This window comes from Macadamia integrifolia, chromosome 12, assembly GCF_013358625.1.
Source record: "Macadamia integrifolia cultivar HAES 741 chromosome 12, SCU_Mint_v3, whole genome shotgun sequence".
NCBI lineage: Eukaryota > Viridiplantae > Streptophyta > Magnoliopsida > Proteales > Proteaceae > Macadamia > Macadamia integrifolia.
In genome coordinates this window covers 735077-752785 of record NC_056568.1, presented here as the reverse complement: position 1 = coordinate 752785, position 17709 = coordinate 735077, and the positions used below count along the sequence as shown (strand labels likewise).

Sequence of the window (17709 nt, the reverse complement as noted above, 5' to 3'; positions counted from 1 at the left end):
TTTTTTTTTTGCATTGGATTTTCTGATTCAGCTGATTGTTGGAGTTTATCTGATACCTTTTCATTATCGTGTGATTTAGAAACAGTTTCCATCTTTCATGACGATTGAAGATTTTTCTTAATATGATGGTCTTTCTCTTTACCAGATTTGCAAAGATAAAGATGAAGCTGAGGCCTGGTTTATTGGTCTAAAAGCATTAATTTCACGTAATCATCACCGTAAGTGGAGAACAGAATCCAGAAGTGATGGAGTTTCATCTGAAGCAAACAGCCCCCGAACATACACCCGAAGAAGTTCACCTCTGAGCTCTCCATTCGGCAGCAGTGATAGTTTCCAAAAGGTTTGCATTGCTAGTAATGTTTCTTATTCCCACACTTGCAATTAACCACCTCAAATATGAGAAATATTCCTTCCCTTGATTCAGGATGGTGGAGATCATCTTCGTCTTCATAGTCCATATGAGAGTCCCCCCAAAAATGGTGTGGATAAGGCATTTTCTGATGTGGTATTATATACTGTGCCTCCTAAGGGTTTCTTCCCCTCAGATTCAGCTAGTGGTTCTGTGCATTCTCTGTCATCAGGAGGCTCAGACAGCATGAATGGACACATGAAAGGGATGGGAATGGATGCCAGGGTAAGTTTATCAAGTGCAGTTAGCTCGTCAAGTCAAGGTTCTGGTCATGTTGATGGGGAGGCTTTAGGGGATGTTTTTATTTGGGGGGAAGGCACTGGAGACAGTGTTCTGGGTGGTGGCACTCATAGAGCAGGTAGTTCTACTGGTCTTAAAATGGATTCATTTGTGCCTAAAGCCTTGGAATCTGCTGTAGTACTTGATATTCAGAACATAGCCTGTGGTGGGCGGCATTCTGCTTTAGTAACTAAGCAAGGGGAGATTTTCTCTTGGGGGGAGGAGTCAGGTGGCAGGCTTGGTCATGGTGTAGATTCTGATGTTTCACACCCCAAGTTAATTGATGCTCTTAGCAATACAAACATTGAGCTTGTAGCTTGTGGGGAGTACCACACATGTGCTGTGACACTCTCTGGAGATCTGTACACATGGGGTGATGGTACTCACAACTTTGGGCTCCTTGGACATGGAAATGAAGTGAGTCACTGGGTACCAAAAAAGGTCAATGGGCCTTTGGAGGGTATACATGTGTCATCCATCTCCTGTGGACCTTGGCATACAGCTGTTGTAACCTCTTCTGGGCAGTTGTTCACTTACGGTGATGGAACTTTTGGAGTTCTGGGTCATGGAGACAAGAAAAGTGTGTTAATTCCCAGGGAAGTGGAATCTCTCAAGGGATTGCGCACTGTGCGAGCAGCTTGTGGTGTTTGGCACACTGCTGCAGTTATAGAGGTCATGGTTGGGACTTCAAGTTCCAGCAACTGTTCCTCAGGAAAGCTGTTTACATGGGGTGATGGAGATAAAGGTCGACTTGGGCATGGTGATAAGGAATCAAAACTTGTACCTACATGTGTTGCAGCTCTGGTTGAACCCAATTTCTGTCAAGTTGCCTGTGGACACAGCCTGACAGTGGCACTTACAACCTCAGGCCATGTCTATACAATGGGCAGTCCAGTCTATGGTCAACTAGGAAATCCTCAAGCTGATGGGAAACTTCCTACCCATGTTGAAGGTAAACTTTTGAAGAATTTTGTGGAGGAAATTGCTTGTGGTGCTTATCACGTTGCTGTCTTAACTTCCAGAACTGAAGTTTACACTTGGGGCAAGGGAACAAATGGTAGACTGGGTCATGGAGATACAGATGATAAGAATTCCCCATCATTAGTTGAAGCTTTGAAGGACAAACAAGTCAAAAGTATTGCTTGTGGTACTAATTTTACTGCAGCTATCTGTCTTCATAAATGGGTATCTGGTGTTGATCAATCAATGTGTTCTGGTTGCCGCGTGCCATTTAATTTCAAAAGAAAGCGTCATAATTGCTATAATTGTGGGCTTGTTTTCTGTCACTCGTGTAGCAGTAAAAAGTCTTTTAAAGCTTCTATGGCACCAAATCCAAACAAACCTTATCGTGTCTGTGATAACTGCTTTAGTAAGCTGAGAAAAGCCCTTGAGACTGACACTTCATCTCACCACTCTATCAATAGAAGAGGAAGCATGAACCAGGAGCTTAATGAGTTGGTTGAAAAAGATGAAAAGTTGGATTCAAGATCTCATGCACAGCTGGCAAGATTTTCTTCAATGGAATCCTTCAAGCAAGTAGATAAGTTTTCCAAGAGAAATAAGAAACTAGAATTTAATAGCAGTCGTGTTTCACCTATTCCAAATGGAGGATCTCAATGGGGAGCACTTAATATTTCTAAATCTTTCAATCCAGTCTTTGGATCATCGAAAAAGTTCTTCTCAGCTTCTGTTCCTGGATCAAGAATTGTTTCCCGAGCAACATCTCCGATATCAAGACGGCCAAGCCCGCCTCGTTCTACAACACCAACCCCAACACTGGCTGGACTCGCATCGCCAAAAGTTGTGGTCGATGATTCTAAAAGGACAAATGATAGCCTGAGCCAAGAAGTTCTTCAACTAAGAGCACAGGTTTAGATTTTACCTCTTTTGTCAACTGCCAGTTTTGTAACTTCATCCATTTTGTTTAACCATGACATAGCTTTCTTTACTTCCTGAGTTGGTCCAACATGTCAAAAGCCTTGTTAAGCAGTGGAAACAGTTGATTTGCCTTTCTGCTTGATGACAGGAAAATATTATTAATAGTATCTTGTATGCAACAGATGAGCCGACCCATTGAGTTGGGATAAATTTGAGTAGTTGTTTTATGCAACAGATTAGAATGCTTATATTTCCTGAATTGATACTTGAATATGTCAATGCCTGATGAAAAAGATGGAAATGGTATTGATCTTTATTGTTTGCCAACTCTGTTGACTAACCTGCATAGTTTTTGTAGAGTTATATATTTCCGGTTTAGTTAATCTAGCTTTCAGCATCTATTTTGCAAGTTTGATGCCCCTCTGAGTACTAGGCCTTTTTATGGGAGGTTTATCAGGAGATGGCAACAAGTTTAACACTTTGAAGATGATTGAAAAAAGATGGCATGCCAAGATTTCTCAACCTCATACATGCAAAATGTGCCCTGGTCCACCTTTTCAGGTCCACCTTTTCATCATTGTCGCACTGTGGCAAAGTCATGGTCCGTTTAATGCCCTTGGTGTTCAGTGGATGTTGTCCTTTGACACCTGATCCATGTTGTGGTGCACCCCTGTGTTCTGAAACCTGGCTCGACCCTTGGCCCTCTAGGTCTACTGGTTGGCCTGTCATCAGTGAAACTGTCCAGGTCGACCGAGTCAACCAGTGACTTAATAAATAGAATAGTGAAAAGATAGAAAATTGCAGAAAAATAGTATCTTCCGGAAAACCCTGCAACAGATCTCTTCCATTGTCAGTTTGTGAAGCTGCAGAGATGAAATAAAGCTTCTAAAGGTTCAGGAGTGATCTATCTAGATCAAAAGAACAACCTAGTGCACGAGGCTCCGGCTACTGCTGGGTCTGGGAGAGGCAATGTACACAGCCTTTTTTTTTTGGATGAATAAATAATTCATTACCAAAGAGAAGAATATACAAAGGGAGAAGAGAGGGGGGACCCGAAAGGGAACACCCTGGGGGGAGGGGGAGGGGGAGGGGGAGGGGGCTAATCCCAACTAACTAAAGGGGACATCAGTTGGGGGGGCGGAGATGATAGAGGAAGGAAGGCCCTAGGAGACAACAATGAGCCTGCTCCTTGGGGTGTCACGAACCGGGCAGTGGCAAAGTAAGTTGAGCTTGGAGGAGACGTCAAAATAGATGGCTTTTCAAATCCTTTCTAGAGAGCAGGAGTTGGGGGTCCATCTACGAAGATTACTTTCCATCCAAAGGTGGTTGATGGTGGTACAAAAGGCTAGCTTTCCGACTGTGTCACATATGGATGAGCCATTGAAGGTCATGTCAACCTAAATCCACTCACCGCCAAGGGGGAGGATGGGATGGGGAGAGGGCCAACAAGAGCGGAGAACCTTCTTCCAGATGGAAGCAGAGAAGGGGCAGGAGGAGAAGAGATGGTCAACATCTTTAATACTGTTCCAGCACAGACAATAGGAGGTAGGAACCTGAATGTGATGGAAGTTGAGGAAGGACTGCTTTGGGAGGTAGTAGGAGAGGGCTCGCCAGGCGGCGAAGCTATGGCGAGGAATGTGCCCTTTAAACCAGATGATTTCTCACCAAGGGATAAAAGGGTCTTTGGAACGGATGAAGTTCCAAGCAAAGGTGGAGGAGAATAAACCTAAGGGAGGAGGGCAGCCAGATAACACTATCCTCGAATCCTCTATGCCCAGGGGGATGGGGGAGGGAGGAGGGAGAGGAGGGGACTAGCCATCAAGGGAACGAATGGAGGCCACAGTGGCAGATCTGGTGGAACCAGAGGAGGCGATGATGCTGGGGGAGACAAGGGGAAAAAGGATGTCCGCGGTGTGCCAAGGATCTAACCAGAGGGAAGTGGAGGATCCGTTGCCAATGGTGCAGGAGATAACAGGAAGGGAAAGGGACCTAAATTTGAGAATGTTACGCCAAATCCAGGAAGCATTCGGGGGGAGGGAGGCACCGACCAAAGGGAATCATTTTTAAGAGGGACAAAATAGACCCTGGAGACCTCAATGCTACGTTGCCTGTAGACAATCTTCCAAATGAGTTTGAGGATGGTTGAGGAGTTGACATCTTTGGTTTTGCGGAGGCCCAGACCTCCTTCAGCTTTTGGGCGACAGAATTTGGTCCAACTCATGGGGTGAAGGAATCTAGTGGCATCAGCTCCTTTCCAAAGGAAGGCATAAAGGAAAGAATCAATAGCTTTGGATGTGGAGGTAGGGATTCGATAAGGACCAATCGACTAGCATAGGAGAGAAGCTTACCTTTCCAGAGTTGGAGCTTCTTCTTGATGGAGTCAAGGATGAGGGAGCAATGGTGGAAAGAGAGACGAGAGCATAGGAGAGGGAGACTGAGATACCGTACAGGGAGTGATCCCAGAGAGAAACCAGAAATGGCGAGGAGTTGGGCTTGACAGGCGTTAGAGACCCCAGAGAGAAACAGGTGGGATTTGGGGAGATTGATTTTCAGACCAGAGAGGGATTCAAAAAGATGGAGAGAGGCCATGATATTGGAGATGGAAGAAGGGTCAGCTTTAGAGAAGATCATGAGTTCATCAGCAAAGGCAAGATGAGTGAGCATGAGAGATTTGCATTTGGGGATAGGAGAGATAAGGTGTTGGTCAGTGGAAGATTGGATGGATCGGGAGAGGACTTCAAGGGCTAGACAGAAGAGGAAGGGAGAGAGGGGACAAACCTGCCTGATACCCACGAAGGAAGAAAAGTAGCCAGCAAGATTGCCATTAATGAGGACCGAGAAGCGGGGGGTGGAGATGCAGGAGAGAATCTAGTGGACAAAAGAAGGGGGGAAGGACATTTGAAGGAGGGCAGTAGAAATGAAATCCCACTTGATAGAGTCAGAGGTCTTATGGATATCGATCTTGAGAAGGGCAGAAGGATGATGTTATCAGAGATACTTTTACCAGCAGTGAAGGCAGATTGATTTGGGCTGATAAGGGAGTTAATGACCTTTTGAATCCTGTTGGCGAGGATTTTGGCAATAAATTTATAGAGGAGATTGCAGAGGGAGATAGGCCTGAAGTCAGACATGAATTGAGCACCCTCTTTCTTAGGGATGAGGTAGAAAATGGAGTGATTGATGTCGGAGATTTGAGAGGGATTCAGGAAGAAGCTACGGATGGCAAAGATGAGGTCATTATGGATGATATGCCAGTAAGTGGAGAAGAATCCCATGTTGAAGCCACCAAGGCCAGGAGCCTTATTGGACTCATGGTGAAGGACAACAGAAAGTATCTCATCATCCGAAGGGATGGCCTGAAGGGAAGGAAGGTGATCAGGAATGAATTTATTGAGGATGTTGGGGGGTGAAGGGGAGTGGGGGAGATGGAAAAGGAAGGGGGTGAAAAAGGTCATCACAGTAGGAGACAACTTCCCCTTTGATGTCAGGGGGGTGAGGAGGTTAGAGCTAGAGTGAGAGATGAGTTTGAGAATGGAGTTGGAATTGGTTCTGGCTTTGAGGGAACGATGGAAATGAGCCAAGTTGGAATCCCCAAGCTCGAGCCAGTTGATTTTGGATTTCTGACAAAGGAAAGATTCTTCGTAGGCAAGGTGGGAAGAGAGGTCCCGAGCAACCATCTTTTCTTCATTGGCCAGGGAAGAATTTAAGGGGTCAAGCCGAAGCCTAGATTGGATGAGTTCAAGTTTCTCTTGACAGGAGGAGACTTGAGCAGAAATGTTACCAAAGGTGGTGAGGTTCCAGGCTTTGAGAGCCACCTTGACGCTCTTTAACTTTTTGGCAAAAGCTAAGAGGGGAGAAGAGGAGACAGAAGTAGGGATGGCCCAGGTATCCCTTACCAAGGAGATAAAATCATCATGAAGGGACCACATATCCAAGAATTTGAATGGTTTAGGACCAAAGGATGTAAGGGGTTGGACAAAGAGGGAGATGGGAGAGTGATCAGAGATGCTAGGAAGATCAATCTTAGCGTGGGAGGCAGGAGAAGAGCTGAGCTAGGCTTCAGTGACAAGGAGGTGATCCAACGTGCAGGCCACATGATCAGACCCGTCATGTCGGTTATGCCAGGTGAATTTGGAGCCAGACCGTCTGAGGTCATCCATCCCAAAGTCCTCAATACATTCACTAAAAAAGTCAAAGGACGGAGTGTCAATGGGGGCACCTCCAAGTTTTTCATGGGAAGCCTGGACCACATTGAAATCTCCTCCAATGCCCCAAGGAAGAGAAGAGTGGGTGGAGGAGGAGAGGAGGTCGGACCAGAGGGGAAGTCTATCAGGAGCACGGTTATGGTCATAGTTGTCACGGCGCCAAGGCGAACCAAGGCGGTGGAGGGTTGTCTAAGCGCTTAGGCGAGAAGGCATCCGCCTTAAGGCGAACAAGTGTTATTTTTTATTTTTCCTATTTTCTAACATTATTTAGTAAGTTATATATATCTTGTATCATAAAAAATCAAGATTAAGCCACATCAAGTCATTAAAAATCAACATTTAGCCACATCAAATCATAAAAAATTAGCATTAAGTCATATTAAATTATAAAAAATCAACATTTAGAGAAATGCTCTTATTCTATAATAAGTTTGACTAGTCAAATGATTTTATTTTTACATGAGACTTTTTGTATTAGATATAACATAAAACCAGCTTTCTGACAAGTCTAAGATTACTTAAATCTGAGTTGCAAGGACAAAGTTATGCTTTAGTCAAGCTTATTTTTAATTGCACGAATACTGTTAAAATTGCCTGAATGAAAATAATTTTATGAATATCAAAACAAAATATTATTTTACCTGACTTTTGGTTTTTAGTAATGTTTTAACATGATAGAATTCATAAAATTTTCATAATTGAGAAAAACCCTAGCATTTAAAAGTTGAAAATCGTCCTTATAACCAAAATCCAGTTTTTGTTCTTGGATTGGGGGGTTGACTTTTTATCCTTTTGGAATTTGATTTTTAAACTATTTTTATTGGATTCAAATAGGGGGTATTTGCTTATTTATACATTTGAATGATATTTGACATAAATAAGTGCCGAAACACAAGGCGACATGCAGTGCAACAAGATGGCTGTTGCCTAGGCCCCAGGCAAACCGCCTGGACGCCTAGTCGTTGCCTTGGCGACGCCTTGACAATTATGGTTATGGTCATAGACCGTAGAAAAGAAAGAGATGGGGGAGCCCCGGGGGGAGAAGGAAAAATGGATAGCTTAGGAGGAAGAGGCAATGGGAGAGATGTTAATAGAAAGGATTTAAATTCGTCCATTAGGGGAGTGGGCGTAATTGGAAGTAAAGGACCAAGATGGGGCAATAAGGGCAGCTATTCAGGGAGCATTATCTTCCAGAACACGGGTTTCCAGGAGACATCAAATGATAGCTTTGGACGACTTAATACGGGGGCGAATGGAGGCTTGTTTGGCAGAGGAATTGAGACCTCTGACGTTTCAGATAGTCCAAGGAATCATTTGGAACGGGGGTTAGTGGGCATTTGAGGTTCAACAGAGCAGGTGGGGGGGTTAGATTTGGATTTGGTCCGGCGGGAATAGTCCTTAAGGGGGAGGGCAAGGTAATGGTGGATGTTTTGTGGATTTGGGAGACCTTTGGGATGGGGATGAGTAATTATGACCTTCTTAGGGGCAATTGTAACTTCTGATGGGGGCCTTAGGAGAGTCAGTATCAGCATGAGGATTGGAGAGAATCAACCGGCCAAGATTCCCAGTAGGGGACTCTTGAGTGTTGGGGGCCAGTGTGGGAAGCACCCACATCCATAGTAGAAGGCCTCACAGGCTCAGGCATGGCTGGCGTATGGTTAGGAGAGAGCACTGGAGCAGTGGTGGCATCGGGGGCAGGAGCCTAGTAATACGAATGCAGCTGTGAAGACATCGACGAGTTGGAGCTGATGCCTTCCAAGGCATGGGGAGGTAGGGGAGCTGAATGAAGCTCGACCATAGTTGTCACGGCGTCATGGCGACCCAAGGCAAAGGATGGGTGGCTTATCGATTGGCGGTGGATCGCCCACTATGGCATTGCCATAGCTATCAAATCGGCCATGTGTTATTTTTTATTTCCCTACGACAAAAAACCAATCAACATTAAGCAACATCAAGTCATAAAAATCAACATAGTCACAATCACATCAAGTCATAAAAAAATCAACATGATTTATGGACATTTAGAGAAATGCTCTTCTTCTATAATAAGTTTTATTGGTCAAATGATTTTATTTTTAGATGAGACTTTTTATATTGGGTATAACACAAAACTAGCTTTCCAACAAGTCTAAGATTACTTAAATCTGAGTTGTTATGACAAAGTTATGTTCTGGTCAAACTTATTTTAAAGAGTGTGAATGCTGTTAAATCGCTTGAAAGGAAATAATTTTATTGACATCAAAACAAAAGATTATTTTTACCGGACTTTTAGTTTTTAGCAATGTTCTACCATGATAAGATTTACAAATTTTTCCGAATTGAGAAAAACCTTAACATTCGAAAGTTGAAAATCGCCCTGCAACCAGAAATCCAATTTTTGTTCTTGGACCGGGGTGGGGGGGTTAACTTTTTGTCCCTTTGGAATTTGATTTTTAAACTTTTTTTATTGGATTCAAATATGGGGTATTTTCTTATTTATGAATAATATCTTAAACAAATGAAATAACAAAATCTTTACTTAACTTGTATTTGGCATAAATAAGGGTAAAAAATATAAGGTGGCATGCAGTGCAATAAGGTGACAAGGCGACCAGGCAAACCGCCTGGACGCCAAGGTGGTGCCTTGACAACTATGAGCACGACGGATGTGCCAGGACCCAGCGGGAGGCTGGGCGGGATATCAACAAGCCGAGGCATGCCAGGGGTGGAGCAAGCGGGACCGATGAGTGTGACGGGGGTAGCTGATGAAGAAGAGGTGGTGCTGATGCCTTCCAAGGCATGGGGGTGCAGGGCCTCTAGTTGGGGCACAACAACAGTAGAGGAGCCTGGCCTTACAGGGAGAGCGCCAAAGTAGCAGCTGACACAGTTATGTAGGAGTCGTCGACGGAGACGGGAGCATCTGCAGGGCCTGAGATGGCCTGAGTGAATGTAGAAGAAGCCACGGGGGAGGAGCAGGCGCCATCCAAGGTGGTGAGGCAGGCAGGAGTGGTCACAGGTGATGAAGACCTAGCGGGAAAGGGGTTGGGAGTTTGGTTCAGGTTGTCAGAACAAAGGCTAACAATAGAGAAGGTGGTGGGTGGGGAAGATGATGGGTAAGGGTGATGGATATGGATATGTGATGGTGGGAGAGGGGAAAAGGATTGTTCGGGTGAGAGGGAGGTGGATGGAGGTGAGTTGGAGTAGAAGGGTGGGTCAAGAGGAATGGTTGAGAAGCTGGTCGGTTCGGATAGGGTAGTTGGACCCTCCCCCGTGTTATAAAGATTACCCAGGTAGAGTGGGTGGGTCGAAAAGAATTTGGAAAATTTGGATAATAGCTTAACCGGGAGGAATTGATGAAGTGGGATGAAAGGAGGATCAGGTTGGACCGTAGGGATTGGTTTGGTTGGAGAGGATAAAAGAGGAAGGCTTGAGGAGTCAGCAAGATTACTGGGGAGGATCGATGCTAGATGCAAAAAGGCGAGGAGGAAGCAGAGGGGGTAGGTCAGGGACAGAGGGAACAGAAGGGAAAGGACGAGGAACAATGCATGAGGCAGAGATGCCGTTGGCCAGGGCAGGAGAGGAGGGTGAAGCAACTGGAATGACAGAGCGGTGGCGTGGGGAAGAGGGACGAGGGACGAGGTGACAAGGCTAGGGCATCAAGAGACCCATCAGGGAAAGCCAAGGCAGAGAATCGGTTAATGCCTTCTGGGGTAATCCTTCGGACCAAAGGATCGAAGCGTAGAAGTCGTATCAACAGAAGATGACGCCGGAGGTTTGGAATTCCGGTCACATTTCCTCATGAGTTTTTTCTTAGGGAGTTGGACTTCAATAAAGGTGTCTGGTTGCATAGTGTCCAACGCAAAGGTAGCCGGAGGGGCGACAAGCCCAGGCGTTGAAGGACCATCAGTGGAATTCTCGATGGTTTCCCCTACCGCTGCATTAATTGGATTGTTATTTTTTCATCGTTTTTTTACAAAGCACTGTGGAGTGCCCGAAGCATTTGCAGACGGTACAAAGGGGGGGAATCCAATTGTATTTTATCTCCTGTTCAAAGGAGTAGCCTTCTCCATCAAGAATGCTAACCATGGATGGGAGAACCTGGTCCATCGAAACCTCTACGCAAATCCTGGCGAAGGGGAGACGATCCATAGTCTTCGTATGCTTGTCCGAGTAGAGTGGCTTGCCTATGATGGAGCCAACGATGCTAAGGCCCTTGACACACCAGAAGTGTAAGGGGAGGTTGGGGAGTGAGAGCCAAAGAGGGATGGACGTCGGTTCTTAACAGCAGAAGGAGGTGCGTTCGCCCGTTGCCTAAGGAAGATTGGTTTTTTGCCCACATACCAAGGGCCACCATCAATGGCAGTGGATTTGTCAAGAGAGGAGGTGAAGTTGAAAATGAAAATACCATTATCAAGCATGAAAGTAGAGAGGGGACTCAAAGGACGCCACTGGTTGAAGAGTGAAGTCTTAACCACAACAAAAGGAGGGTGGCTGCCCAAGAAGGAGCCGACCACACAGTTCTTCCATTTGCTAATCTCAGATTCCAGGAGACCCAGGGGATAGAGACCCACAAGAATGGAGTTAAGGGAGGAGGGAGGATGGAAGAAAAGAGAATGACCGATGGTGGGAGGCTGGGAGGATGGGGGGTGGGAGAGGAGGAGACGATGGAGCTCCAATGGCATTGATCAACAGGAGGGTAGGGAAGGGGGTGGAAATGGGCTGAGAAGCAAGTTCGGTAGAGAGGATGCCGACGATAGCCGGTGGCGGAGGGGAGGGCATGAAGTCAGGTCATGAGGGCAAGGGAGAGGGAAAACGTATGCATAGGGAAAAATGCATATTAACATTCAAGAGAGGAGGTGAAGTTGACAGAATGGAAACATTATCATACAGGCCGGGAGAGGTAGGAGGATGTAAGCAACCTTACCCCTGGTAAGTAGGAGAGGTTGTTTCCAAGTTTCGAACTTGTGACCAACATATTGCAATAGTGCAACTTAACCGGTCATGTTGGTCAAACCAGGCATGTCTGCATCAAAATCCCACAAATCATTAAAGGGACAGTTTTCTCAAGTTGCAGAGGGGAAATCTGGATTCAACAGAAAAATAACAAAAAAATTAAAAAGAAGAGGAGGGCAGAAGTCAGAGAACTCAGAGAAGGAGAGAACTCAACTGTGATGACATAAAGAAGATTGTGTTATACATCTAGGTTTTATACAGTCTTTAGCATTAGAGATCTCAGCCACTGAATCCATGGCTGAGAGAGGAGAGCATGGCAGATTCTGTCGCAGTTTTGGGTGTGGTGGTTGTGGCATTTGTGGCTGTGGCAGAGAGAGTGGGTGGCTGAATTTGTGAGGTTGAGGGAGAAGAGGGGCTAAGATTGTGTTTTGGTTTCTTAGCCCAGTTGAATCATTATGCAACTTGATGATTTGGTTGGTTTAGCAGTTGAACTGCCTTGATCAATTGAATCTAAAAAAGGGATGATAAATTAGTAGAGAACTTAGGAGCATGTAACACAGAGGACAATAATAATGAAGGAGAGCACTGAATGGAGCCCGATCCAGCAATAGGTGAAAGGGATCCATTAGCAACACGAACTTTGGTATTACGTAAAGAGGGATAATTGGTAGAAAAAAAGTATGCAAACAGGTCATGTGATCAGTAGCCCCAGAGTCAATTATCCAGGACTGGGAGGCTACAGATGCACTGTGGCCACAAACTATAGCACCTAAAGTGGGTTGAGTGGGAGGCAATGATTGTTGGTAGAGAGGAGTCAACAACAGCAGTAGAGGATCCCATCTGAGTTAGCATACGACGAAGCATAGCCATTTCGTCAGTAGAGAAGGAGGCACTTGTAGGAGGGGAGCTGTCAGAGTCAACTATAGTCTCGGTCTGATTTGCCAGGTTGTTCTTCCCACGACCCTGATTACGCCCACGAGAATTGGCTGGATGTCCATGAAGCATCTAACAAGTCTCCCTAGTATGGTGTTCCTTGCCACAATAGCCACATTTGATAATCGGCTTATCGGAAGAGGATGAAGTAGCAGTCCAAGAACCTATACCAGTAGCAGAAACCAAAGCCGATCGATCCTGAGAAACAGGTTGGAGCATCTTTGAGCAACATTGTTCCTCAGCCTGAATGATGGAATAGGCTTCCTTAAGGGTATTTGAGCGATCACGATTAAGCACATTAGCCCTATTTAGATCTATTCCACGTTGAGACCTGCCAGAAAATCATAAATGCGGAGCTTTTCCTCACGCTTCTTAAACCTAACAACATTAGTCTCACAAACAGGTTGAGAAGTCTCATAGTAATCAATCTCATTCCATATACCTTGCAGATCAGAGTAATATTGAGCCACAAAAAGCTCCTTCTGAGTTGCCCGATGGACCTTCTTCCTCAGTTTAAAACATTGGGCACACTTGCCCATGTGGGAATAGGTGGCCTTAGCGGCCTTCCAGATCTTAGCAACGGGAATCAAGCAACAGATATGTCCGAGCAATAGAAGGGACATAGAATTAATAAGAGAGGACATTACCATCCAGTTGGCAGTGTCCCATTTGTCTTGAGCGGAGCTTGCAGTAGTAGGCGTACTGAATCACTTGTGAGAAAACCGGCATAGCCACGACCAGACCAGCAAATAGTCATGACGAGAGGAACAACCCCAAATCCCTGAGTAACTGATATCCCCGAATCTTCAAACGCCATGGGTGCAGATTCACAAACCAATCACAAGAAACACCGTTCCAGATCTAATCAAGCATAGAGATGGAGTTCTTGCAAAGCCAAGAGTTAGCCCCTGGTGGGAGAATACTCACCACCAAGGGAGAGAGCCTAACACTGGTAAAATTTGCCCTTACAGGGAGAGAAGGGGTAGTGGTGGTATAGGGTTTAGGGTTGAATTAGGTGGTTGGAAATCACAGGTGTATGGAATAGGGTTTAGGTCATGAAATAGGGTAGCAGATAGTTGTTGCACAAGGGTAGGAATATGCTGTTGGGTTGGGGTTGGGGTTGGGGTTGGGTTTGGGTTGGGTTTGGTGGTTTAGGATTAGTACTGGATGACTCGAGTTGGGATTGGGTTAGGATTAGGATTGGGTAAGTTGAGTTAGGTTGGGTTAGGATTAAGTGAAGTTGGATTGGGTTAGGATTACGTGGAGTTGGATTGGGTCATGTGACGTAAGAGAGAGAGAGGTCGAATTGGATTAGGATTAGGAGGTTTTTCGTGTTGGTGGTTTTTTCGAATTGGATTACAATTACGTGGGATGCGATACCGCTCTGGTTTTCGCAGGAGGTCACAGCAAGGCTGGAGATCACAGGGTGCTGGCGAGGCGATCAGGTTCTGTTCTGGGTTGCAGCGGCAGTGACGAGAGGTGGTTACGATAGGATTCTGGGGATTTCAGGGTGCTGGCGATGGTATTTTTTAGGATTGAAGTTCTTGCAGGGTTTTGGGTGTCTTGAGATCGCAGGGGGGTTGCGATGGTGTTTTATGATGGTTGCAGGTCTGGCGATGGTGTTGTATAAGGATTGGAGGTCTGGCAATGGAGTTTATGGTGATTTCAGGTCTGGCGATGGAGGCTGCAAGGGTTGGTGGTGATGGCGATGGGTTGTTTGTTGATTGCAGGGGGCTTGCAGTGGAGTTGTTGGTCATTTCAGGTCTGGCTATGGAGGCTGCAAGTATGTTGATGATGGAGGGCTGCAAAAGAGCTACGACAGTGTGAAGGGTTGCTGCTATAGAGGGCTACTGTTATGGAGGGCTGTGGCTATGGTGATGAAGGCTCAACAAAGAAGAAGAAGAAGGGGAATGGGTATGGGGTTTGGGTGATCAGACCTGCTCTGATACTATGAAGAATTGAGGATATATAGACTTGTGCAATAATGAGCACAGTCCTCTATTTATAGCAAAATAAGTAGTCCCTAAGATCTTAAGGGTCCATTTGAATATAACCCCTGAAACCCATTATTACAATAATGTGTTATTCAACAATAATAATATATGGACCATGCTTATATTGTTCTTAGGCTCCTAATTGTATTACATAGTGAGTGTCATGTTACTTGATATTTGTACTGTTGCCAGAGTTTTCAGTCTCAACAGCACAACTAACAATTGACTCAGTGCTTTTGTTCTGTGTCACTTATGTGAGACGAGCATGACATGCTGTAGACGTAATTTCATTCTTCTGTACAAAGAACTTGTTTCAATCTTATTTAAGGCGACTCAATGCTTTTGTTCTGTGTCATTTATGCGAGAGGAGCATCACAGATTCTGTAGATAGATTTTCCTAGAGTTTGGTTCTTTGGAAGTAAAATCCAGATTATTGTCTTAATCAAATTTTATTTTGAAACACAAGGCTGTGTTGGTAAATACTTTCAATTCTCAAATATATGGTAATTATAGTTGCATCTATAATTGGAAAATAAAGTAATTACAGTTTTTTAATCAAATAGAAAAAAAAATTTTTTTTTTCTTTTCTTGCCTTCGTGATATATTTTAAGGGAGGGTTTGAAGGTTGGAGGACTGGCTGCTGTGGGGATTTGTTTGGGAATTATGTCTGACTATCTTTATTTGTAGGTGGAAAGTCTCACTCGTAAAGCCCAACTTCAGGATGTTGAGCTGGAAAGAACAGCAAAGCAGCTGAAAGAAGCCATTGCAATTGCAGGGGAAGAGACTGCAAAATGCAAAGCAGCTAAGGAAGTGATTAAATCACTGACTGCCCAAGTAAGATACATATTTACTTTCATAATTCACATGAAGGATAGATTTTACTTTGAAGTTCAAAAAAAAAAAAACTGTTTAGGAGTGTGGTTCAATATTAATTGTTTCATTGGATTTTAGTTGATGCAATGCTTTGGATTTTTATACTACACTCGTATCTTTGTAGTTTAAAAATTTTCTGGGCAAAATAAAATAAAAATGCTAGTATGATGATTCTATGTTTTGAGAACTGGTTGGGTGAAGTTGTTTATGATTCAAAGTTCTAACAGCCTTTGGTTTTCTTATTATATTATACACCTGTTAACAGAACTACTATAATTATTAGTTTCTGGGTGATAGGAAACTGCCGAGGTGGGGGACCACTACACTATAGAAAGGACAAGGTCTTAAAATGTGAAGGAACCAGATCTCCGTTTGTCCCTATGGATGCAAGGATATGCATATCAGCAGTAGAATCAAGACATTGGAACTTCTAGTACTTTTTTGACTCATAGATCCATAGCCTATTTTTGAATTCTTGATGGACTAGAATGATAAGAAGAGATACGTGTGCTGCGTGAAAGAGCTGAGGTATACCTGTGTCAAAAATCTGTTGGTTTCCCCTTTCTCTGTTTGGGTGGAACTGAAGGGAAGGGATGAATTAAAACAAAAATAAAATCGGAGTCTAATCATTGCCAACAATGATTGTCTAATAACTGGAACTTTCTAAATCTAGTAATTAAAAATAACTTTACATTTCCATTAAATTACTTGAAATTTAATAAAAAAAAAAAATAATCCACTAGAAAAGTTTAATAACCATATTTGTTAAGATTTGTTATGCAATCATGATTACAGTAGTTTATTGCATTATTACAGTAGTTTCCATTTTCGTTTTTAAATTAATTTTCCTCCATTTCCCTTAACTTGCAAGTAGACAGAGCAAAGTGAGTGTTTTGCTTCTTCATTACTTCAAGTGCCTTCAAAGAGCAGAGTTGGGATTCTTTTATTAGCGCTACTATAGGGCATATAGGACAGTTACACGATCAACAGTACTGCATAGGGCTGATTGAATGTTGGGCATTGAAGAAACAACATTAGAAAGGATAAAATAAATAATGGACAAATTAAAAGCAAGCTTAGGACCTTTGAATGCTCTAGTAAGGAGGAGTGATATGATTCTAACTGGAGGAATTGAAGGAGTCAGGGGTATGCCTAAAATGACCCTGGGAGAAGTGGTAAGGAAACACATGCATAGCTTAGGATGGATAACAAGTATGGCTTTGAGAGTAGATTGGCAAAAGAGGACCCCTATAGCCAAGCTAATTAGTTGGGATAAGGCTGAGTTGTGTTATTGTACTGTAGGGCATATAGGATAGGAAGGATTTAGGACTGATTAAACAATTGAAAAAAGAAAAAGTCAATCAAAACCAATTTTCTAACTCATGCCACCCCTTCACTAAGGGGCTAGAGGTTTTCATCTCTGACCAAGATGCAGTAATCTTCTCTTCCTTTCTTTTTTTGGTGTGCGTGGAATGTATCTTGCCTTGTTTCTGACTTTCTGTGCCTAGGAAAACTTTGCATTTAACTACTTGATGAAGCCATTTTTATAGTGTGATACTGTTGCACATAAGAAGCGAGAATCTTGATGTTGTGGAGATGGCATGCTAAATTTTTATTAGGCTGTGGACTAAAAATTTTATATAGACTGCTTGTTGCGGACTAATGATTTTATATTGACTGCTTGTTGCGGACTAATAATTTAGTACTGCCTGCTTGTTGCGGACTATAATTTTGTATTGACTGCTTGTTGCAGACTAATAATTTTATATTGTCTTCTTGTTGTGGACTTGTTTTCCTTTAAATTTCAATAGTTGAAGGATATGGCTGAAAGGTTACCTTTAGGAGCAGTGCGCAACAGCAAACCACCTTCCTTTTGTTCCAGTCCTGCTTCAGTCGATGTTTCTGCCGCATCAATGGACCGAATGGGCAGTCCATCAACTTTCCATGAGCCGGATACTAATGGAGCAAACAACATGGTGCTTTCCAATGGATCAGGCACCACCAATAACCGTAATTCCAGTCACAGCAGACTGGTCCATTCTGAAGCAATATCCAGGAATGGGAACAGAACAGAAGGTGAACCTAATCATGAGGCTGAATGGGTTGAGCAAGATGAGCCTGGTGTATATATTACACTTACATCCTTACCTGGTGGTGTCAAAGATTTAAAGAGAGTCCGCTTCAGGTATGCTTTAGCTCTATGGTC

At 43.9% G+C, this 17709-nt stretch overlaps 1 protein-coding gene across 1 annotated transcript in view; it reads left to right on the top strand.

The window, feature by feature from the left end:
• Nucleotides 1–17709, top strand: part of LOC122057347 (PH, RCC1 and FYVE domains-containing protein 1-like) — a 29311-nt gene that overhangs the window by 10988 nt on the left and 614 nt on the right. The window contains exons 6-9 of the mRNA XM_042619416.1: nucleotides 146–340; nucleotides 425–2557; nucleotides 15318–15464; nucleotides 17315–17688. Coding sequence (XP_042475350.1) covers nucleotides 146–340; nucleotides 425–2557; nucleotides 15318–15464; nucleotides 17315–17688 — 2849 coding nt within the window. The remainder of the gene's footprint in view (nucleotides 1–145; nucleotides 341–424; nucleotides 2558–15317; nucleotides 15465–17314; nucleotides 17689–17709) is intronic.